This window comes from Echinops telfairi, unplaced genomic scaffold, assembly GCF_000313985.2.
Source record: "Echinops telfairi isolate 266 unplaced genomic scaffold, ASM31398v2 ScPeMD7_23;HRSCAF=83, whole genome shotgun sequence".
Classification (NCBI taxonomy): Eukaryota; Metazoa; Chordata; class Mammalia; order Afrosoricida; family Tenrecidae; genus Echinops; species Echinops telfairi.
The window spans coordinates 48,069,833-48,095,500 of NW_022103920.1; the positions used below are offsets into that span (position 1 = coordinate 48,069,833).

The following is a 25,668-nucleotide window of genomic DNA, read 5'->3' on the forward strand; positions in this document are numbered from 1 at the left end:
AGCCTTCTCAATGTTCCCGACCCCTTCATCATGCATTTTATACACTTTCTTATCTACTTGTTATACGATCTTCTCAGCTTTTACATCTCATTCAAAACTTGAATGGGGTGGTGGGGGAATTTCATTTCCTTTCTGCCAAGTGGTCACAATGCCCTGCATTATTTTTCTCTGTATGAGTATGGCCAAAGAGACAAGGACAATGCACGCGGCATCTGAAGAGGGCACCTCCCTTGCCAAAGGATACAAGTCTGCTCTGCTTGTACGAGCAGCCGCGTGTCGCAGAGACAGGTCCCTTTGCTCTCGACAATTATGAACACTAAATTGGTGTTCATGAGCTTTTCCACATGAAAGATTCTGCAAAATAATGATTAAAAGTCGATAAGGAATACACATTCCCTTTTAAAAAAATTTAAAACGTTGCAAGGATTTTTATTACACATTAAACTGAAGTCAAAATACGACATTGAAACACAAATGACTACCAAACAGCAGTGTCTGACTTCATAAGAAAAAGATTGCTATGTTTTATTAATATGCAAATACCTCCTCTTTTAGACATTTGCCAGAAATCACCAACAGAGCTTTATATGTTTGTTTTTAAGATGTTACTCCTCGTTATAAAATGTTAGTCTAAGTGGCAGATTACATTTCATTTTACATGTTTAAGAATCATTAACTTAGTATATAAATATTTGCCTTATTGTGCAGATCAAGAAAATAGGAGGACAAAATGGCCAAGCATCTTGCCCAAGCAAATGGAAGAATAGGGTCCAGCTCAATGCTCACCAATAAACTTTCTGTGACAACGGACATTTACTCTGTTCTAACCAGTCCAGCAATGTCTCGACCATTAGCTCTCGTTAACATTTCAAATATGGTAAGTGTGACATTTCTACACGATTCATTTTATTTGAAGTTTAAATAGCCCTTTGTGTGTTGGCTACCACCTTAGACAGTACAGGTGAAGACAGAAGGGAAATGTTTAAAACATTTTTAAAAGAACCTAAGTTGTTTCTGCCTCTTTTAGCCACCAACATAAAAATTTACATGTTATAAAATACTTCATAATAATCATGTTTCTGAAAGACGTATACTCTTTCTCGTCTATTCATTGAACCTGAGACACAAGCATAGAAGAAATCAGCGAAAACCCTGATCGTTACATTATAATTTAACCGAATCAGACTTTCAAGCCTACATTACTATTACAAGACATTGATTATTAAAAAAGGCAAAGAGCTTTGAAACTATTCCTAATATACTCACTAGGTGAACATCCATTTCTTAAAGTTGCTAGCCTGATGTAAATCTATAAATGAGACGGTCTACATTTTTTTGAGTTCATCCTAACTCAGCGCTTTCTCTCCTTTTCTTATATATTCCACTTTCTATCGTAGACTTACATCCGAATGAAACCCACTGTTATCAGTAGATTCTGACTCCTATAGTGATCCTATAAAGGGTTTCCAAAGTTTTAAATAGTTACAGCAGCAGACAGCCTCAACGTTCTCCCATGGGGCTGTTACTAGGTTTGAATTGCTGATCTTGCTGTTAATGGGAGACACAGAGGTTTGCTCAAGTAAGTCACAAAATCATGTGGACCATACATATTTCAATTCCGTGACTCTTTCAGTTAACCCATTCTTAAAGACCGATGAATTGCTATAAAGTTATTTTCTGAAGTCCCTAACCTTCCAGCCTTTCACATTCTTAGTCTCCCAGGAGAAGGGCGGGCACCGTGGCTGCCCTGGGGGCCTCGGCCGCTGGCACAGTCATGAGGGTGACGCAGGCCTGGCCGTGTTCCCCTCTGCTGTGCACAGGGTCGCAGCGGGTTGGAACGGACTCCACAGCATCTAACAACAACCTATTACCGTTTCTTCGGGAGTGACCGGTCCACTTTGGCTTTGCCTTACGCTTGAAGTGTCCAGACTTGGCACTGTAACCTGTGACTTTCTACCCTTTTCTCAGAGACCCTGTGGGACAGACGGTCACTTTCCGCTAAACACTTCAAAACGCCCCATTTTACTATATTTACGAAATTATGAAAACGTCCCATCTTATTATACTTATGAAACTATGAAAATTTCCAGATATTACAGAAGGCTTCCTTCTTAGACTGAAATTCTATTTTCCAGGCAGCATTCTAATCCAATAGTAGCCCCTGTGCCTATTCTACTGGCTCTCAGTGCCGTGGAATCTGATGAAAGATTCTACAGAAACAATTCTGTAAGGCATATTTAAAACTAAAAAAGGCAAAAACAAACCAAAAAGCAAAACTGAAAAGAACCCCCCCATCCCCCATCTATAAGCTACTTACTTATTCTAAACAGGACTCAGAGAACATGGTGTTTGATTCAAGTTTTACATTTTACAAAGATTGACCTTGATTGTACTAAGAAAATTTTGCGCCTACTTCCTCCACTTACATATCACTGATATTCAACACTGTCAGAGGTTAGAAATGAAAACAAACAAATATCCCACAAACGCAAATATCTCTTCTACGACTGGTCAGTTACTTGACATAGAACAGAATTAAATATTCTGTTTAGAATTAATACATAGTTCTGCAACTATCTACAACTAAAATGACATTTTAAACATGGATTCTTTTAAAAAATCATTTTATTGGGGGCTCATACAAAACATGGGTTCTTAAAAATCATTCAGATGTTATTAATTTGCTTCCTCTCCCCCACAACCCCACTATCATGATCCAAATTCTACCTTGCAGGTCTGGGTAGATCAGGGTGTGCACTGGTACAGATAGGAACTGGAAATCCAGGGAATCCAGGGCAGATGATCCCTACAGGACCAGTGGTGTGAGTGGAGATACTGGGAGGGTAGAGGGGGAGTGGGCTGGAAAGAGGGAACCGATTACAAGGAACTATATGTGACCTCCTCCCTGGGGGACGGACAACAGAAAAGTGGGTGAAGGGAGACATCGGACAGGCCAAGATATGACAAAATAATAATTTATAAATTATCAAGGGCTCATGAGGGAGGGGGGAGTGGGAAGGGAGGGGAAAAACGAGGACCTGATGCCAGGGGCTTAAGTGGAGAGCAAATGTTTTGAGAATGATGAGGGCAAAGAATGTACAAATGTGCTTCACACAATTGATGTGTGTATGGATTGTGATAAGAGTTGTATGAGCCCCTAATAAAACGATGAAAAAAAAGGATGTTATTAATTTTCTGTGCCCTATGTAAGAGTGAAACCAAATGTTCTGATCATTTGATTCTTATGATGGGTAAAACAATTAGAACTCAACAAAGGTAGAAATATTATTAAAATCTCTACACTTAAGTCCATAATTTTAATAGCCTACACAGAAAGTGAAGATCATGGACATTTTCAAGTTAGAACTAGTCATATGAACACGTCTTAGCTGATAGTCACACTCCATTATTTTCTGCAGCACTTCTGCAAGTGAATACATTTTCTTAGTGGAACACTACTGCGCTTGTTAAAACCCATCAGTTGATTCTGACTCTTGCAGGCTACACAGCTGTCCCGCAGGGTCCCAGGGCTGCAGTCTCGGCACAAGGAGACTACCATGTCTTCTTCCTGAAGGGTGCTGCTGGTGGGTTCCACCTGGGAGCCTTTCAGCTAGCATCCCACTGTTTCACCACTGTGCCACCAGGGTTCCTGAGTATTACACCCCAAATGGAAACCAAGCAAAACAAATTACCTGGAACAGTTTCCACAGTCTAACACGCCGCTGAATGTTTTACTGTCATTATCGAAGAAGTACTGGGTTTGTTCAGTAATGCAGCTCTGCTTTGACAGGGACGTCGTGAAGTCCTCATCCTCCATCTCAACTGTGCAGAGGCAGAAGAAGAAGAAGACAAGAACGCCCACCACGATGGAGACATTGTGGTCAGTGCCTCAGAGCCTTCATTTCTCCCCAGAGAAGAAATAAACAAGGCCAGGAGGCTTGACTGGCTGAGGGACTGCCCTCCAGCTTAGTGGCCACTCTTCCTCCAGTGAAGGTAACTAATGTAAATCCGTAACAGCTGGAAGGCAGAGCTAGTGTGAGCACGATGTGTTTTCTAAAGCCTTATGAAAGTTTGTCACAATTATAGTAACCTACAAAAGTGGCAAATGGATATTTCTTTCTTTCAGACATAAGCACATGCATATGTACACACACAGAGAAACCTACCGTTTCTGCCTTCGTTCATGAAATACAATATATCCAACAAGAAAGCATTCATTTTGTTTTGCGAACATCTCAACATCAACCTACCTGCCTCTAGGAATCGTGGGAAGGTCAAACTTAAGAGAAGTTGCTGCAGAATAGACCTGGATTTAAAACAGATATGTGTTTAAAATATTTAAAAACATCTAGATTATTTTCATTTATAAATTTTATAATAAAAACTTGAGCATTGTTGTATGAAACTGCTAAGGTTAATCTGCATGTACGTAAGCATGCATGTTTTTTTATCTCTCTGAGAAGTGGGGAGTTTTTCAGTTGAATTCTACAAAGCACAGTGACATTTTTATCTGCAAAAGAAGCCACGAAGCCACACACATTGAAAATAAACTCAGGGACACGTATTTGCGAAGAGGAGTAATGGAAATAAGACATTGTGGATGTGAAATAACTGCAAGAAGGACAACACCAATATTCCACATTGAGGGTGTTCCCTTATTTTTGGTTTGAAACTGGAGTGGCAAACACAGCAACAGGAACTAATGAGTTCACCTTGCTGTTGCATGGGTTTGTGAGATAATTTTAACAGAATATGATTTGTGATGACATAATATGACATTCATGGCATAGATGCATTATCTACAGAGCACGGGGAACATTTCATAAGCAATAATTGATGCAAATATTTTCACAGAACTGCTTGGAATTGAATTTAGTTACAAATAACATATATGTACACACACAAAGTTTTGTGGGGTGGATTATGGCCAGAAAATAACTTAAAGATTATTAAGAATATTCATGATCACTGTGAAATTTAGAAAATCTACATATATATATGTCTAGATACCTTTGTCAAACCAGATAAAACCATTTTCAATTTTTAATAAGAAGATTTGATCTTTTAATCTAAAACCAGGACTATTCTTTCCTACTTTAATAAAATGGCATACTGATTGAATAGGATCTGGGAAAAGAGCAACACTAAATGAACACTGTAGATTCGTCTAAATCGATTAAAACTTTGATAATGAAATGACGAGGAAGAAATAAGGAAGAAAGACAAAAGAGAGGCAATGGATCAAAGACATAAGGGGAATTCTAACAATTTGACTAACTAGAATAAAACAATTAGAAATGTTATTTTCCAGACTTCTAACAGTATCTCAATAAAGAGTTTATTTTGTTAGCATATAAGTGAAAACTGAGCTTCTAAGACAGGTGGAAGGTAGCAGTAGATCCATTTCAGTAACATGATGCTTCTAAAACGAGCAGCCTTTGTATTAACAATAAAATCAGCGAGTGTGTGAATTTGTTCAATGAAGGTATCTAACTCAAGTATTAAAAATAGTTAATAGTAACAGAACTTAAATTGGATTTATGTGAAATTTGCAGAGCAAATTAGTTTTCCAGGTAATAATTTATACATATTTTGTTTCATGCCATTGACTGTAATACCCGTAATGGAATTCATTCCCCCTTCCTCTCTGTGTTTCTCATTCACACTTGCCCTTCTTTATCGATCATTCCTGCCTTCTGAACTTTTGGGTGAATATTGACCTTTTCATTTCAAATGGTTGACTGCAGCAGGCAGTGGTGTATCTGACTAGAAGTTCAGCAATGGCGGAAGGTCAATAGTGGGCTTGAAGGGTGACGAAGGGCCAGTCTCAGGGACTCCACCATCTTCAAGGCAACCAGTAAGCCTGGTCTTTTATATGATTTTGAGAACTGTCTCACATTTTCAACCCACTCTATCTAGAACCATCGAATATGGTTCCTTTCAAAGTGGTCAATACTAATAGTCAGGCACCGTCTAGTTTTTCTGGAGGTTGAGGTTCATGTGACCCATAAGTCCTCTGGACTAAATGTTTCCATGTGGTATTTAGTTTCTTCATAGAGAGAGACCAGAAGCTGCACCTTGGGGGGCCGCTTACTGGATGAAAGACCCCAGCGTCTACTCGCCAAAGTAGAATGCAGACGGTGTGTGTGTGTGTTGTGGCCTGTGTTGTATTAATTTACCTGTATGCCCCTGAGGCTAGTCTTTCTCCTGCAGTTCTAGTATATTATTATAAATCAATATACCTAAACACTGTGGACCTGCATATAATATAAATGACAAATAATTCAAAAACAGTTTACACAGATCCATAGAAAAATGAAATAATATGTAAGCCTAATATTGTTTTTAGATAACAATGGAATAATTATAGGAAGTTCTAAGGAGCCCTGATTGAACAATGGTTAAGTGCTATGTTGCTGTTCAAAATGCTAGTGGTTACAACCCGCCCAGAGGCTTTAAAGAAGAAAGAGGTAACCATTGGCGCCTGTGAAGCTTACAGCAACCCTGTGGGGCAGTTCTCTTGTGTCACATGGATTTGCTATTTGAAATTGACTTATTGATACCGAATGATAACATCACAAGTTTTAAAAAGATCATTTAAGAAAAAATATGAATATTACCATTATGTGGCTTATTAAATAGAAGTTCCTCCAAATGATACTTGAGATGTCATATACGCCATGGTTTCATTGAATTCTTCATTATTTCCTACCAGTACTTCATATTATTACCACTATAACTAAAATTTTAACTTACCAGGCAGCAGCAGTAGCCCACCAGCCAATGTGCAATATGTCTGCTATTGATGGCTATAAAAACATAATAATAAAGAAGTGACTATATAAGGAATGGCCCTTGGAGAGGAGCTGGACGGCTTGAGAGTGGATATTACTGACCACATATGCTGAGCGATGCCCTGCTCCTTGCTTTGGTGCAGCACCGGGCTCGCACACCGACTGATAGTCGTAAGATTTGTTAAAAGCATAAAGTGATATATTAACAAGGTGCCTCATCAAGCTTGGATCAATCTCTCCAAAAAATCTTCCAATCTGTTACAGAAACAAAAAAAACACATTTAAGCTCAACAGGAATACCTAAACTAGTACAATGAAAAGAAATACCAAAGAAGAATTAAATTAAGGTGTTTAAAAACAAAAGCAAATTTAAAAAAAACCCTATGTATGACAATGTGACAAAAGTGAACTGAGATTAGTCATTTCCATTACTTGTCCCTGCCTGGTATTTGTGGAAGGAATGGAAAGACGAGTATGCATGAAAGTCGCACTCAAACGTCTCCCCTGGCAGAGAAAAGTAACATGGAGGAAAGCAGTGGATGGCACTAGAGTAGTAAACAAACATGTGGGGAGTGTGATGAACTGAAGTGAGACTCATTCAAAGGAACAACCCCCAATCAGCTCTGCACCATAAAAAACTACTATTCAGGAAAAGACACTCCAGTACTTGGAGATCTTTTTCTTCTTCTTCTTTTCCCCTAAAGGGAGGACAGGGACATAAATCCAAATATTAATTTAGATGGCAAGTATTTAATATGCCAAAGGCTGTCATGACTTCATGGTAGAATTCTATTTTCCATGGAAACCAGGGTTTGAATCTTGGGTAATGGCACCTGAAGCACAGCCTGCTGTCAGTACAGCCATTCCCATGAATGGATCTGCCTGTACAGGCATCAGGTTCATGCTGTGCAGCTGTCGGGGAGCTCCCAGATTCACACGGACTAGGGAGAAAGAACTAGTTAGAAGTGCTCTACCTCCAAATCTAAACCAGGGAAAACCCTCTTGATCACAACAGCATGATCCTGGGAATTGGGGGCCAATGTGACATGGGCAAACTGCAGCAGTCAAATTTATTTAAAGTCCCATGTCAATCAAATCGCCTATGTGTTCCCATTTTGGGAATTTGGGATTATGTTTTCAACAGGGTCAAAGCAGCCGTATTAATTGTCTGATAATTATTTATCTCAATGTGAAAAATTTCTGAATTGGGGTTAGATAGAGGCAAAAAGTTATGTCATAAGAATGTACCCTACTCTATGTTTTAAAAGCAACCGTTAGTACCAAGAAGTAAAATCAGCTAATAAACATTGATTCATGTTAGCATATAATTCATAACAGTACACACTGAATTAGGATCTTTAAAATTTACATTATAATAGACTAAAACTTTATCTGTATCTATAATGGTTAGAAAAGCTTTTTTAGCGTGTGTGGGGGGCATGATTTTAATCAGGGAAACACACTTTGGGAATTCTCCTCAGCTCCTATTTTAGGGACATACCTGGTTTGTATAATCATCATGATTTGCCATCAATAGAAACCCACCATCATCTAGAATCACACAATCCATTACCTAACAAAATAAAAATAGCAATTAGCATACTTGTAGAAAATTGTAAGGTCACATGACCTTACATAATACATAATACATAAAAGGTTTGAGCAACAAAAATAGGGGAAAAATCCAAATAATTATGTGCATTTTTTCCAAAATGCTCAGATTTGTAATCCAAAGTATGCTGCAAACCCAGGGCATGAGACTCCACCAGAATCCATCCAGGAAAGACCATCACTCAGTCTGGACAAACGAGAAATGATCTTTTCGCCACTCCACCATCATCGGATTGATCCAGGAAACTGCACTAGTTACATTATTTAATGACATATATTCTATTATTACTATTATTGCTTTTATTTCCCTCTTACTATATATAAATTCAACATTTTTAAAAGAATGACACTTCTGAAAATAAAGATTAGCCACTAAGATTCACAGACAAAAATAAATAGAAGTATAAAGCTATTTGCTATTATGAGAATTACATTACTATTTAATGTTTTATTATAATGCATGGTTCAATTTATAGAGATTAAAGATTAAATCATAAGAAAAAAATACACATGGTGGGAAATATTTTCCTTTCTTCTTGACATATAGGATAAATAAATCTTCCAATTATGTTTACATGCGTGAATGAATGGAATATTTCTGTTGAATGAAATTATAATCAAAAACCAAACTCCAAACTCCTTGCTATCAAGTCAATGCTGACTCATAGCGAGTCCCTGTGGGTTTCTGAGACTGTACCTGTTTCCCGGCGTAGAAACGGGAGTAGAAAGCTCAGTCTTTCTCCCGTGGAGCAACTGAGTGTGTCGAACTGCCGACCGTGAGGATCGCAGCCCAACACATAAGCACTGTACCACCCGGACTCCTTGTTACATACAAAGGAGCTTTAAAATGTTTATGGGCAAAATTCCATTACCTTTATTCAGATTTCAGTAGATAGTACATTGAATTTTCCTAATGTGGAAGCAGCTTGATAAAATCTGTAGTAAAAACTGGTTACTGTACAGCCTTTATAAAGTGGAAACGTTGTAAAAATAATTACAATAATTGATTTAGAATGTCTCTGAGAGAGGGATGGGAGAAACCCTTGCTTTCCTGGACATAATATTGAAGGACACACATAAGAAATTAGAGTAGTGGAATTCATGATTTTGAACATCTTCAACTTTGGAAGAGCCTATTTCAATACCTCAAACAGAACTAGAAGAAATAGAGGTCCCTATAAACCCAAGATTTATATACAAGTAAATTTTATAGTCAACTGATTACAGAATTCGGGACAAAATATCACTACAATGAAATATGAACAGACTCAGAGAAAATGCTAAGAACATTTATGTACGCATTGGTAAATAGTGACATTTTGGTAATAAATTGCTCATCAAAAATAAAGTTAGAAGTATATGAAAAAAAATCTACCTAAATGTAGATGAGGACAATGTTGTGCATGTTGACACAGTTTTAAAAATACCTTCTCACAAAATAAGAATATTTTAAATATAAAAAAATGTTTAAAAATGAAAAAATTAAGGTTAGGAATTGAAAACATATTATTTAAATTCTATCCTGATAAGTTCCCAATCCCAAAGAATGTTTTGGCATTTTATTATAAATGACTGCATCTTTAAAAAAACATTAGATATTAACAGCTAACACCAAAATATATAATTAAAGAAATTAATTTTTTAAAGTTTTCTTACATCACTGTTTCTTTTGCAATCACAAACTGGACCAGCACACTGAAAGACAGAAACACAATGATCACTTACATATTTTAAAGAATTTTAACTGAATTATATAATTAATATATTATAGCTAGAAACATTGGCAATAATTTATCCAATATGACAATAAGAATAAATGATAACCCATTCCTGTAGGGAAAAGGATAAACGTTTTAACTTTAATATTAGGAAAGGTCAATCAATAGCTAGCATCTCCAATTACGGCATGGAAATATATATTTTAAATATTCAATCAAATTAAATGTCAATTAAAATAAAAATATGAATTTATAATTCTCAATAGAGTAGCACTGAAAATTATTTAAGCTATGTAAAGATATGACTGTATGTTTTCCTTATATGCATTTTTTAAGGCTGTTATGGTTTGTATAAGAATTATAAAAAATGAAATTTCTTACCGGATCCCTAATTGAAGCTTTCGTAAAATTCTCTATCCAGGAGTTTACATCAATTTTAATCCCAACAACTGAAAAATTATATTAACAAAATTAACATATGTATTAATAGAGCCTATGCATCTTACCAATCAGTCTTTCCCCTATCATTTAAAAAATTCTGAGTTTCTTGAGATGATATGAATGAGTATTTTAATTATAGCCATGTATTGAAAGGTTGATTTTAATTTAAAGTCTGTAATTAGCTGCTGTATGATTTTGCCATGTAATTTAGCTAATTTATGTAACAGCCTATAAATAAATTTAGAATGAGCTATATGTTTACCACAAAAATATATTTATTTGGAGTCTTCTTTAAGAAGTAATGTTAATAGCTCTTAAACTATAACATAAACCTTAATTTATATTTTAAAATGTTTTACTTCACAAGACTTGCCCAATTAACTATATAGTGAATCAACCAAAATGAATACCTAATAAATTAGAGTCATTTGAGTAGCATGTCATAGAGTAGCTGGCCTGATCTTACTGCAGTGAATGTGTAATGCTTGTTGAGGCAATACATGGGTAAATGGATGCCAGTCGGAGAATGAGTGAGCGTCTGAAATATGATTGGTTGAGTAAATGAGTAATTAAGACAATGGAGGATAAAAATTCCTGAACTATAGCCTAAAATCTACCTGTTTGTTTTGGGGGTGGTATGGAAACATTGGTCTAAAGCAGCCATAGCCCCGTCTACCCTGAGATCAGAAGGACTGCTGGTGCCCGGCTACCAGTTCTGACCGTTCTTACAATGGACACAAGCAATGGTCCCAGATATGATGGGGGAAAAATGTGGAACAAAACTCAAATTCGTATACCTGGCCAGACTTTCTGGATGGGGTGATGGTAGATACGGGACCCTTTGAGGCCAGCAGTGCCCTGAGACTCACTCTGGGATACCCTTTAAGCCTTGAACTGAAATACATTCGGAGGGCCCCCTTTCAGCTAAATAACAGACTGATGTATCATATAAACCATACTGATGTCATAGTTGAAGGTTGGTGACTCGAACCCTCCTGACGCGGTGTGAGGGAAAGGCGTGGCAGCCGCTTCCTCGGGTGACATGCACGGAAACCCTCTGAGGTAGTTTCACTCTGACCTATGAGCAGGATGAGTTGGGATCTATTTGATGGCAGTAAATTTGGTTTGGATCGTTCTCCTTAAAAAAAAATCTATCTGAGATTACAGTGAACAGTTATCCTAATGCCAAGAAGAAACGGCAAGAAAAAGCCACAGTAATGGAAATGGACAAGAATAGACGCGAGAAAGATGGCACCTTATGTCACCAATGTCACTAAACAGTATGTATGGGAACTACTGAATGAGACACTAATGTGGTGTGTACATTTTCACCAGAAATATATTTTTATTAGTATAAAAAGGAAGGAAGTGGATGAATGGGTACTGAGTGAGAGGATGATTTTTTAAAAATCATTTTATTGGAGGCTCGTACAACTCTTATCGCAATCCTATATACATCCATTGCATCAAGCACATTTGTACATTTGTTGTCCCCATCATTCTCAAAACATTTGCTTTTCACGTGGGCTCTGGGAATCAGCTCCTCATTTTTCCCCTCCCTCCCCGCTCCCCCCAGGATGGGAAACACAGGACAGATGAACCCCTCAGGACCAGTGGTGAGAGTGGCGATACTGGGAGGGTGGTGGGAAGGTGGGGTAGAAAGGGGGAACCGATTACAAGGATCTATATTAACCTCCTCCCTGGGGGACAGACAACAGTAAAGTGGGTGAAGGGAGACGCCGGGTAGTGTAAGATATGAAAATGAATTTAAATAATGGGACCACTGATGGGGTAAAAATGCTCTTGGGAGCAGGTAAGCTATCTTCTCCATCTGGCCTCTCTTAAATTCAAAGGGTATAAAATCTCTCACTCTCTCTCACACACACACACAGACACAGAACAATTATATCCTTTACCCATCACTGTAGTATACGTTCAACCCCCCAAAATTCAGATTTAGGGTACCTGCTCTAAGGGAAGGATTTCTCTGTTAGCTCTGATGGGAGGTCCGTGTCTGCTTTCAGTATCTATGGACCTCATATCCCTTGGATACTTGTCTCTTGGAATAAACTGTCCTTTGGATCTAAAAGGTTCTCAGCATGGAGCCCTGGGTCCAAAAGACATACTCGTGACTCTTCGTTCCTGGTGGTACAATGGGTCCTCCTCTAAGCTTCCTTCACTTCTTGCGGGACTGAACGTGACAGCGCCCACGCTCCAGGGAAACACTCTACGTTGGATCAAGGCTGTGACCTGAGAGAGGAGGCTGCAGCCCAGCTACCCTGCCTCATTACCTGGACAAACAGAATCTAGTGCTCTTTCACACAACCCACACTTGCCTCAATAACCATTGGCAGAGATTAGGATTGACAACATAGAGTGAAATTGTATCAAGTCACAAATTGGAGGAAATCACCTAATACTCGAAATAGTAGACTAGCCAAACACACAGACACACACACACTGCGGGGACGGGGGGGTGGGTGGGGGAGGGGCATGAAATCAAATAGATGATCGTCTACCCTCTGGCCTCACGAAATCCATGTCCTTGGCACACGCAAAATACTTTCTCCTCAACCTATCAACCCCAAAGTCTTAAATCAACTCTAAATCCATCCTGGAGCAACATTCCACTTCATCTGTGAACCTGTGAAAGCTAGAATACAAGTTATCTGCTTCCGTAGTACAACGGTGAAATAGGTACAAGGTAGACAAATGGGAGAAACTGGACGGCACGAGGGAATAACAATCACCAAAAAATACACAAATGACAAGCAGACCTAGCAAGACCATGTACACTAGCTTTCTCGTTTTGAAAAGAATCCTCGGGTTCTCGGAGCTGATCTAAACAGGGGCCCTAGATGCTGGGTTTTGGCCTCACTCTCTGGATTCTGAGTGGGGATCTCTTGGTCTTGGACTTCAGCTCTGCCTTCTAGGCCCACCGGAATGGCAGGCCCCCTTCTCTGGCCCTGGGGTAGCATAGCTCAAAGTCCCCAGCTCTGGGAAGCAGACAGCTGTAGCCTCCGGAGTTCGTGAAGGGCAGCCGCATGTTCTGGAATCGAGTGGGTGGGAATCTGACTCGGAACCCAGGAGACCACTCTGAGCCAGCACGGCGTAGTCCTTGCCTATTTCAGGTTCTGCTTCCTAGTTCGGGGCCTTTAGTCCTTCAGGAAAGAGTTACTATTGTTAAGCACCCGACTCTACTAGTAAGCATTGGGCAGAAGAGGACCACCTCTTTCCGTCGGTGGGTTGGTAAGCCTAGCTTGGTGGAAAAGTGCCAGTAAACACCTGACTCCACCAGAAAAGTTCTTGTCCCGAGGCACTTCCGCTCTGTCAATCCTTGGGTCATCTCTGTGCCGTTTCATGTCGGTCTCTTGTGTCTGCTTCTAGGTCTTACTCATTGTCTGCACCCTCTCAGTATCACAGTTCTCCCTTCCTTCGGAACGCTCACCAGAACTGCCTTTGATGTCCAAAAGCCCACCAACAGCCTGTTGAAGATAACCCAGGCTTTTATTAATCGAAACCCGAACCAAACTCACTGCCTTCAAGTCACTTCTGAGTCAGAGTGAGGTCTACAGGGCTTCTGAGGATGCTCACAGTTATGGGAACAGCTAGCCTCATCTTTGTTTTGAGCTGCTGGGTTTGAACCCCTGACCTTGGACACCAGTCCAAGGGCTTTCACTATTAGCTATCTTGGACCTCTTCCAGCCACTCGGTCCATTATCCTAGTCCCGAACCGTTTCTATATTGTAGCAATCTGCAGCAACACCCCATTCCCAGGTCGATGGGTGTCCAAAGGACAAGCCACTCAGCCATAAACCGGAGCCCAAAGGTGCCTGGGTCCAGCTTCTTAGGTCAGCAAACCTAGCTTCTCTGATTAAGTTCCTACAGGCACCTAACTCTTAAATAAGCCTTCCGCCCTAAGACACTCAGCTTTCTCTCACAGGAAGCTGAGAAGCCCACTGTTTTCTCTTGTATGTTCCTGGAGCGGTCCTGTTTCTCCAGTGTCACCGCTATGTCTCTTGGATCAAGAATGTTCAGCAGAGAGGGATCTCAGGTTCTGAAAGATGCACTTCATTAATGACTATGCTTGCTTGACGCTAGTAAAATCCTTTGCCTTCTGCTTCTGAAATGGCTCACTTTAAACACAGCAAGCTGGAAAATTTGGCCAATCCCCACGTGAAAGTTTTTATTATCACAATTAACCTTATCAATAATGACTCACAACTGAGTCACACATCCTGTCAACACCACTCCCCAGCTCCCACCCGCAGCACCAATTTTCTTTTAGTCAATGCATCAGAACGAGGGGGAATACATCCAATCTCAATAGTCTCATCCAGTTTCTCAGGTGTTAAAAAACACTGGGTAGAAAGCCACATTGAGTAATTCACAGTACCGTGCACACATGGGCACACACACACACACACACACACACACACACACACAGAAAGTAACAAAGAACTGCTACAACATATAAAGGCGTGACTGGACTCTCCTCCATCGAGACAGCGATACTTCTGCAGGTTAGGTTTTCATCTCGCTAACCCTTCCCTAAAGAATGCCGTCCGTTTCATTGACACCGTGTCAAAAGGGCCAGGTCAGCATCCTTGGGGGCTCCAAGTCTGTTCTTTTTCAATGTGCTTTCCAGTTTTTGGGGGGTAATAAAAAGGGTCGTCAGGACTGTGGTCTGAATAGAAATCGTAACAGATTCCTCATAGAATAACATTTGCTACTCTCGAAGAATGCACAGGTACATTATCATGTGAAAAAAAAATCTTCAGTGGTCATTTTCTGTTTTTTTCCTCAACAATACAGCTTTTGATTTCCTTAAAAGTTGTTCCTAATAAACATCTTGTGCTGTGTCGTGTGAGAAAATTGAACAATCAGTTTGAAATCTAAATAAACAGTCACTATAACCTACTAAGTAAGCCTCTTTGCCTTGAATTTAACAGGTCCGACAGATCCCTTCAGGAGCCATTGCTGAGACTGGACTTTATTTTTTGAAGGGACGCTGACGAGACAAGCAATATGAGGCCGGTATTACTGAGAGACGTTGAGGTATCTGGAGTCATCCATTGATCACAGAGTTATACTTAAACACAATATTTTTCTGAAACAACTGTGTATATATGAACCTTAGTAGCTATACTTTTTGACACGCTCATATGGGTGTGTATATGTATATGCACATATACAGATATACATTTATATGGAAAGAGATATGTATCTCCAGGATAGAGCTCACAAGGTTGTAGAGGCTTGTGATCCTATGTTAAGGTGTTGGGCATCACACTGCAGACTTCTCCTGACTCATGTAACTGCAGGGCTAACAAACCCGAGATCATTAGGTGAGACTGAAGGCCAATGGATCCCACGAGTGTAGGATTAACAGGTAAGATAGTAGACTTCCGGCTCACAGGCTGCTGAGGTTGATGGATCGAGGATAGGGAGGTAAGATGGTAGGTTCCTGGGTCACAAGATGAAGAGGCCAAAGAATCCCAAGGACTGAAGGAAGGCCTGATGTTAATGAGCCAGATGCAGGTTACAGAGCAAAACCAGAGCCTTGCTGGAATATTCATTTATGCACAGGAGGCCACCCACAACCCCAAGGAAATGCCTTTTCTCCTCATTGGCTCTTCATAGCAAATCTCACCATGGAGGTGCTTATATTAGGTCTCATCATGAATATGGTTATATATTAGATAATAAAATAGGAAATGGCAAATCATTATAGAATTGCCAAAACACACCATGAAATAACTGTCAAACTGCATCATCGCTGCTAAGCCTCTGAGATTCAGGACACAATCAAGTTGACACCTACCTAATTGTTTTTAACAAGTGTATAGGAGTTTACAGTATACCCATCTACTACTGTCAGGGAGATATGGATTCATGTGACCCTATAGAATTTTCTCTAGGATTTCCCAGTCTGCAAAATTTTAAGGCAGCAGAAATACTCCTCTTTCTCCCAAGGAGCAACTGCTAGGTTTGAACCAACAACATTGTGGTTAGTAGTCTAATGCTTAACCCATTATGCCATCATGGATATGCCATCCAACCAATAAAGCAAACAACTGTCCTTGGGTCAATTTAACCCATAATGACCATATGGAGGTTTTCTAAGACTGTAAATCATTACAGTATCTGAAAGCCTCATCTTCTTTCCCCATGTAGTGGGTGGTGGGCTTGAACTGTTGAGCTTGTAAGGCCTATCCTATAGTACCACTACCATCAAACTGACTTTGACTCATCGTGAGCCTTAAAGGCTTTCTGAGTTTGTATATCTTTATAGGAGAGCCCCATCTCCTATGGAGTGGCTGATGCGTTTGAATTGCCAACTGTGCCATTAGTATTAACAGGTACCACATATTATCAGGTGTCCTTTAATCTATAGTATAGGTATGCCATAATTTATAAGTTTCATCCCAATAATGTAAATTTAACTTTTCATGTTTAAATTATTACAAGTATGTCCATCTTTGGCTATATATTTTTGTGTGTACATGAAAGCATCTTGTGATTAGATCTTAAAAGCAACTGACATATGGATGAACAGTATTGAAAATTTTGATATATGACCCTAAACTAACTCCAGTCATTTAGTCAAGAGGGTATAAAAGTACCCACACTTACTGAAAAATTTCCAAATATATATATTATTGATCTGATTCTATGGAGGCTTTCATACATAACTGTGTTTCATTATTTTTAAAATGTATGTGCCTTTGATGACCTGACTTACAAGTGATATATCAGTTTATAATGTAAATGTTATCACCTTTAATTCTGGACACAATGTATACTTGTATGTATGTGCATGTGAGTATATGTGCATGCACACAGGGGCTGGCATGCTCATACAGGTTCCTATACATGTATAATATGCATGCTTACATGTATAATATGCATGCTTACCTGCAGGTTTAAGAAGTTTTCCTTGGATATATATTTCTACTGCCTTGCTTACCATAATGCCTGATTCATAGGCACCAGGCCCACTTTCTAAGAAAGAAAATAAAAAGGAAAAGAGATATCTATATAAATCAAATCATAACATTGAATTTCCTTAATAGTTATAGGTCAATAAGCCCATAACAAGTGCTTTGTTTACAGATTCTGGTGGCTATATTCTATAAAGAGATTTGTGGTTTCTTCTTTCTTTCTTCTTGCCCTGAACACTAGGCTAATAAGTGTGCATGAATTAGTCTATATAATTGATTTGGGGCCCTGAATTACTCCGCTTGTCTACCACTACTTATACACTCTAATGGATGCAGGCCAAGGCTGTGCTCCATGACATTTACTACATTGCTGGGGAGACTGCTGGTGAAGTGGAGAGATTGATCTTGGATTCACAGCTGACTCTGCTTGCTATTTATCTATGAGATGTTTCCTGGGGAAAGCTCTGACCTGCTCTCCACGTGAGTTTTTCCACTTGAGAAAATAGAGATGAGTAATATCTACCCCAGAGATGTTAGAGGATTATAATCTTTGGGGGAAGAATCACAATAAAATATTTTAAAGTCTGAGCTATTATTAGTGTAAAAATTACTTTATTAAATAATTAATACCATAAAAGGTAATTAATCAACTTACTCCATTTAATTCATTAATCATTTAATATATTTTTTGTTCATGAAATCAGGGATTTTCTACCTGTGTTTCTTTCGATTACTAATAGCTGCTACTTATAACTTTAATTACACACTATCTCTCCATGACCGGAGGGCAGTTTCCTGCGTACGCATTTTACATCCTGAGTGACATGGAGGATTGACTGTCCTTTCCCATGCTTATCTGTGCCATCCTGCAGATGCTCAGTAATGACTATTATGGCAAGTTGATATTAAGTATCGCTATTTCTGAGATAGCAGGTAGTTGCAATAATTTTAGTTTTTGAGAACATGAGAGGGTTGGATTGCAAAGCAATACTCACTGTTAAAGTGGGGAGCAGTGAAGACATAGTTATCATTATCCAGACTTCTCTTATAGAAGCTGTCCTCATATGTCTCCGGGTTTTCTTGCCAATTTTCTCCAGCCCTAAGTGGGAAAACAGTTCATGGTTTGTGTTTATATCCGTTCTGTGACCTGATGACCTGCTTCTCTCACTGCGGACATCACTGAATTTTAGAGAGACCCACATCTTATGTCTATGAGGAGGTAAGGATTTTAGTGCTAAGAGGTGGCATAACTAATGCTGTTTATTAGGCAGTATATCAGTAGATCATTATTATTACAGATCAGAAAAAGTTTACTCCTAGTTTTAGCTGAGCAAAGTACGATCTTGGTTACCATGAGCAAGTTAACAAATAGGACAATTAATATTAATTAGCTTGTTGCCTACCAAACCCAATTCACACCATTCTGAAGATAAACAGAGAGCATTCAAGAACTGTGAAAACGATTAAGCCACTACATAAAAATAATAGGTTATACATTATGTTCATTTAACTTAGTATAGCCTGCACCCACAAAAAAAGTAATCGTACCATCTTTCACATTTTATAATAAATATCAGACATGCAAAGATATACTTGAGGAACCCTATAGTACTGTCCTGCAGCTAAATGTGGTATTTTAATAACAAAGTACTTTAAACAATGACTCCAACCTACTAATTATGATGAATTCATGTGAAAAGGGGCTCCCTTAGACATTAACAAACTGATCCTTCGAAGTGTCTTTTGAAATGTACTGCTTTTTACAGATATTATTTGAACTTACTCTTTGGGATACACTCTGGTAATCCCACCATCAGTCACAACAAATCGCGCTTTCACTCCCTTGCTGAAACAGAAGGGGAAAAAAATGTATGTGCTTTAAAATTCAATTTATTTCGTATAAAATATGAAGTTAGGATTTTTTTTATACAGAGAGAAAAAAAATGAGTCCCTAATCTCCAGGAGGCAAAGAAAGTAAATGAGAGCATGTCAGAAAGAATTACTATAAAATCATAGAAACCTTTATGAAATAAAAATGGCAGCATGCGAAACTATTGTCTCTTTACATATCCCCCATCTACGTCGATCCATTTCTGAGGGGAGTGTTTTAGAATCCTGACATCTTTGACTTTATCACATGAAAATGACTTTGGGGCTGAAGGGGTTGAAATGATGTTTCTTTTCAATATTGAGGGCTGGCAACAAAAAGAAGTCTGAAGTGGTTAAATCAAGGCGGTAAAGTGGATGGGATTAGGTTTTCCAGAGAAATTCTCATAGAAAAGTCGTTGCCACCTTGGAAGACTGACCAGGTGCTTTGTTGCGATAGAAAAAAAAAAATTCCTCGGTGCGACTATGTAATCACGCTGACGTGCATGCACTGTACAAAGTTAAGTAATCCCAGATGTTGGTACTGATACACACAGCAAAAAACAGAACTGAATATGTGTGCTTTCATGAGAAAGAAAATAGTAAGCTTTAAATTTATGGGAACTATTTCAAACAATTTACCAAAAAGACACAAACTTGATACATAAGTATTTTTATTAATAAGGAACATACACTTACATGTTTTTTTGCTTACTCCAGTAATTTTGGACAAGTTCATTGGTGAAGCCTGCATCCAACAAGATTCTATTAATTAAGTCCGTGTTACCTAGCATAGAAAAAGAGTGTCTTGAGTTAAGTATACGAGGTTTTTATCTAGGATAAAAATGGGGCCTTTAAGATGGATGTTTCTAAGAATATAAAATTACATTATCCATTCATTGTAAACACGTTTCTTATATCAGAAATGGTCGTCCTACTTTACAGTTTTAAGTACTTGGGAAGTATTAGTAGTGGAAAGGCAAATTCCAAATGAGACACATTATTTTTAAAACAATATAAAAAGATACCTGAAATATGCCATATGCCATGTCACAAAAGAGAGAAGAAAAAATTCTCCAGATGCTTTTTTAGGTTAGTATGATGATTCCCAACTATTATAATTTCAAAGACAATTGAAATATATAGTCACATCTATTTAAATTCTGCATGACTATATAGAGGAGGGTGTTTAGAAAAGTTCATGGAAAAATGTAATTTACAGATAATAGAATTTTCCTATGAACTCTTTGAAATCTTTTCTCTCTTTCACATATGTATATCTATATATAACAAATAATTGTTCATTCCTTTTTCAACTAAAACTACATTAAAAAAAAGTCTACTTTCCCCCTTCAATTCTTAAAAGAAATGGCATTTTCATTCTCTCCTATCCCCACATGTCAGAGAGCAATCATCGCGGGAGGCAAGACAACATTTAAATAAAGTTGGCTTTATGAAAAGTACATTACTATTATTTTTTGTCAAGGGCCAGAAGATTTTTCCATAGGCCTGTATCAATTCATAAAGTGGGTTTTGGAATCTGCTGGTTTTGAAAAACGAGCACAGGAGCAGGTAGTCACTTCTGTGATAACCCCGGGACACAGTAGCCTCGGCTCAAAGGTGATGGAGAACCGATAACCAAGGTCTGGGTCATTAATGTCGTTCCTACACAATTCGCAGTCTTCACTCTTTTGTCCAAGCGCTTCTGTGTGTAGCTCACTCATCTACAAGCATTCTTGGAATGCCTCATTGATAGGATTTCATTTTATTGCGAAAAGGCAGAGAGGTTGTTGCTGGTAACAGTGACCCTGTGGACCAGAGCAGAACTGCCCTGTCGGGCCGGCTTCCCAGGCTGCTGTCTTTAATGGAGCAGACCACCAGATCTGTTCACTCCTGGGGCCACCGGTGTGTTTAAAGCACAGATCTTTTAGTTTACAGCTGAAACATGAAACATCACCAAAGCTTCCTTAAAGAATATATGGTCTTACTTACATCCTATTTCTATAAGAGGTTGTAGGGGAGGTAGACTGGAAAGCATTTGATGGTTTAAATCTGTTAGCTTATTAATTAAATATTAAATAATAATTTTATCTACATTTTAGACGATAGTTTGTTCTAGGAATTCTTAAAAGCTATATTAATTTAGAAATGAACATACTAATATGTCACTTTACGAAGGTCAATTTGGAAGGCGTGAGGCATTATAATTCTCAATTTCTGGTAACATAAAAAAAATGAGATAATTATTCTGATTTATAATATAAATGAATGTTGCTGGTAATACTGAGATTTTCTTCATGTTTTCATTATACAACATGAATAAAATTGCATTTTGAAATATGTTCCCAGGCTAACTACTTAAATATAAAATCATATTATTAGTATTGATATTCAGCTTTACCATTTCAAACTAACACATACACACAATTTCATTTTATACTGGCTAAAGAATAAGTGGGAACTATGAAAAAGACATTCACTCTATAAATTTAATTAGATTAATATAGTAATTTAAATATTAGATGGCATTTGTTTTAAGATTATGAACTCTAGTAAAGCAAAATAAAACCTGATCATACTGACTTAAAGAGCATTTGATTCACTAATAGATTTCATTGATAACTTCTTTTAAAGCTTATTTTATACTTTACGGTATTTTATAACAAAGTGCAATTGTGAACAAAATCTAAAATATATAATACTCTAAGAAAAATACTTTTATACAATTAATTCTGTTTTATGTGATTACAAATCTTAGAAATTCCCAATTTTTTACATGGCTAGGGAATCATTTCAAACATTTGCTATTGAATTATAGAGGCAGCTGATGGTAGCTTAAAAGTAAGTTGCAATAAATGGAAAAAAAATACAACTCAGTATTTGCTCTCATTAAATGTAAGTATTTTTAAAAACATATTTATACTTTGTTAGGAAACAGAAGTCTAATTTCATGGCTTTCTGAGGATTTATTATATGCACATAATAAAGCAAGCATTGATGATAACCTCATCTCCTGCACAAGGAACATGCATTCCTCATTTGGACGTGACAGCCAGAGAATAATGCCATTTGTACAGATATCCACCTGATACTTTTATTTTGATTTTCGCTTGGGGATGTCTATTAGTTGCTAATGGACATGGCAGGGCTGTGGTGGCGCTGTTCAGAAGCTCTGAATGTGAGCAAGGTGAGACTGCTTGGTCCTGGGCAGATTTTCAAAGCCTCACCAACCTTATCTACGGATGCGATGAGTTGGAATCGATTCGATGGCAGTGAGGAAGAGGAAATGAACTGTGACTTGGAATAATATTTTTGGAAGCTCCAGCTCAGTCAGAGTGAGCTCACACTGAGCAGAAAGGTTTGAAATTACTCATGTTTGGCATAATCAATGTAGACTTCATGCACCTCTGACAGTATTTTACTAGGCTTTGGAAACCTCCAGTTATTTCTTATCAAATGGAGGTCCAAGAAAGCTGTTTTTTTGTGTGTTTTTTTTTTTCCCAAGAAAGCTGTTATTTCTTGTTTGAAATAAGTTTCTTTGAGTGACTGCTTTGATAATTGAAGTTTCTCATTTTTTGGTAACTGGCTACATACTTGAGAACAAGAAGGGAGAAAGAGAAGGAAAAGATGAGGAAGAAGAGGAAAACAGAGCAGGAGGAGAAAGACAAAGGAAGATCATGTCAATTACAGTATTTGTTTTCCAATTTTACTTAAGTTAAATTTTCCATACAGTTAGCTTTTCTCTTATTCTCATCCACAATATAGTTTTTCTGAACAGTGTTTTTATAAAAGAATATTTTGATAACTTATTATAAACAAAGAATCTTAAATTCCATGAGATCTAAGGGTATGGGGAATGCAAATTTCTCTGAAAGGCAAATAATATGGTTGAAACTAATTACTGATATATATTTTCCTATTTCAACTTCATAAACTTCATAACACAGGGAATTATAGAACTGTATTTTCAAGACCTAAAACTAAAAAACAAAAAACAAAACAAACCCTGTTGTGGAATCAATTCAGACTCGCAGTGACAAAGTGTACTGAAATCAACACAGAATGTCATAAAGAACACAACGAAATGATAATTCTATTCATACTTTTATTTTATTTAAATATTTAAATTCACTACATAAATCAGAAGGAATAAATTTCTAAAATGTTCTATATCCTCTACCGAGCAAGAGAAGAAGAAAAAAAAACCCTCAAAAGAACAATCAAAATTTAATTTCTTAAATGTAAGGAGTAAACATCAGTGTAGACTAATTACTTTCAATCATGTGCAAGTATCAAATAATTTGCTTTAGAAATTCTATTCCATTTCATAATAAGATAATAAATAAACAAAGATATAATTGGAAAAAAGTAGTATTAAAATAATAAATTAAAAATTAAACCAGCACAATAACAAAATGATATGACTCAATATTTGACTAGTGGAAATAACCATTCTGAAGCAATGTGACAAATTAATCCATACTTACATGATGGGTTATTTGGTGTCTTTCTATCAATGAACTCATTGAAATTTAAGAGAAATTCAGTGTTATTATCCGATAGTTTAAGGTCACTGCAGTAATCTCTGTAAAAAATATTAACATATTAGGTATTAAAATGGAAAAAAATATATGGTAATCACTGATAGTGAATATATGGACTGATTACATACCTTAACAGCTTTTTTTTTGCAATTATATATTAAAAAATTAAATTAATATTACAAATCATATTAAGGAATTAGTTTCTATAAGAGACAGATGTAAAGATAGTTACACCAAGACTTTAGAGAGACCTCTTAGCACTATGCCTTCTTGTTTAGCATCTGTTAAGCTATGAACTGAAACAGAGCACTTGTTAGAGGCCACCCAGGCAGGTCCATCTCATAGCAACCTGATCGACAACAGAATCAAACACAGCTCAGTCCAGTACCGTCTTCACAGTCATTGAGACATTTGACAGCACTATTGTCGCCACTGTGCTAATTCATTTAATTGGGGGTCTTCCTTTCCCCCTGCTGATTCTCTACTCTACTAAGCATGCTGTCCTTCTCCAGAAACCAGTCCCTTCTTATAAGATGTCCAAGGTATATGAGGCAGTCTCAATGTCCTCATGCCTAAGGGGTATTCAGACTGTATTTCTTTTTAACCAATATTTTTGTTCTAGGGACAATCCATAGTATAGTCAATTTTCTTCCCCAACCCATCATTCCAAGGCATGAATTCTTCCATCTTCCTTATTCACTGTACACTGTGCACATCACCACTGCCATTGAGTCGAGAACAGGGCAGCGCTATCCCTTTGGGTGTCTGAAATCTTTACGGAAGCGACAGCCTCTTTCTTCTGCAGGAGTCAAACTGCTGACCTTGGGGTTAGCAGCCCAATGTTTAAAATTAACCTACCACAGAGACCGAGCTCTTTGCATACAAGGAGATTGAAAATACCAATGTAACCTGCTGCTGCATTGATTTGGGGTCAAGTAAATGGAAAACCTTGACATTTCAATGTTTTCTTCATTAATCATGGCTTTGCTTATTGGTCCAGTTGTGAGGATTTTTTGTTTCACTTATGTTGTAGTGTAATGCATACAGAAGTCTTTGAGCTGCGTCAGGAATTGCTACAAGTTCTCTTCATTTTCTCCAAACCAGTTTGTGTCATTTGCATATCTCAAGTTGTTAATAGCTCTTTCTACAATGTACATCCTTCTTCCTATAATCCACCATCTAAGACTATGTGCTCCGCACACGGACTGGATAAATATATGACAGGATACCTTTCTGGCACACACCTTTCCAGATTCTAACCCATGCAATGTCCCCTTGCTCTGCTCTGACTCCTGCCTGTTGCTTGAGCAAAATGAAGGGTTCTGCAGCCCGATGCTTCGTAATGTTATTTACACGGGCGTACCTCATGTACTGTGTTTTGCTTTATGGTACTTTGCAGATACTGTATTTTTATTTTAGTTATTTTACAAATTAATATTCTGTGGCAGCTGGTGTCAAATATGGCAATCAGTACCATGTTTCTCACAACTTATGTCCACTCAGTACCTCTGTGTCACATGCGGGCCATTCTGACAATGATGCAAACGTATTCAAAATGGCATTGAACACACTAGACTACAGTATAGTGTACACAGAACTTTTATAGGTTCTTGGATTCCAAAAAAATGCATGTGACTCATTTTATTGCTGTATTAACTTTACTAGAGTGGTCTGGAACCGAACCCACATTTGAGCCAAGATATGTAAGCTTTTTAATATTTTGTTTGAAAATATCTTGTTACTTCCATTT

General features: G+C 37.8%; 1 protein-coding gene across 1 annotated transcript in view; it reads right to left on the minus strand.

Annotated features, from left to right (window-relative positions):
* CACNA2D1 (calcium voltage-gated channel auxiliary subunit alpha2delta 1) overlaps positions 1 to 25,668 on the minus strand; it is a 408,675-nt gene that overhangs the window by 16,505 nt on the left and 366,502 nt on the right. Inside the window, exons 26-38 of the mRNA XM_045288646.1 lie at positions 23,862 to 23,959; positions 20,074 to 20,161; positions 19,292 to 19,354; positions 18,504 to 18,607; positions 17,483 to 17,569; positions 10,505 to 10,572; positions 10,062 to 10,100; positions 8,296 to 8,367; positions 6,897 to 7,049; positions 6,757 to 6,809; positions 4,251 to 4,306; positions 3,693 to 3,822; positions 245 to 354 (exon numbers count right to left, since the gene is read on the minus strand). Of these exons, the coding sequence (XP_045144581.1) occupies positions 245 to 354; positions 3,693 to 3,822; positions 4,251 to 4,306; positions 6,757 to 6,809; positions 6,897 to 7,049; positions 8,296 to 8,367; positions 10,062 to 10,100; positions 10,505 to 10,572; positions 17,483 to 17,569; positions 18,504 to 18,607; positions 19,292 to 19,354; positions 20,074 to 20,161; positions 23,862 to 23,959 (1,121 nt within the window). The remainder of the gene's footprint in view (positions 1 to 244; positions 355 to 3,692; positions 3,823 to 4,250; positions 4,307 to 6,756; positions 6,810 to 6,896; positions 7,050 to 8,295; positions 8,368 to 10,061; positions 10,101 to 10,504; positions 10,573 to 17,482; positions 17,570 to 18,503; positions 18,608 to 19,291; positions 19,355 to 20,073; positions 20,162 to 23,861; positions 23,960 to 25,668) is intronic.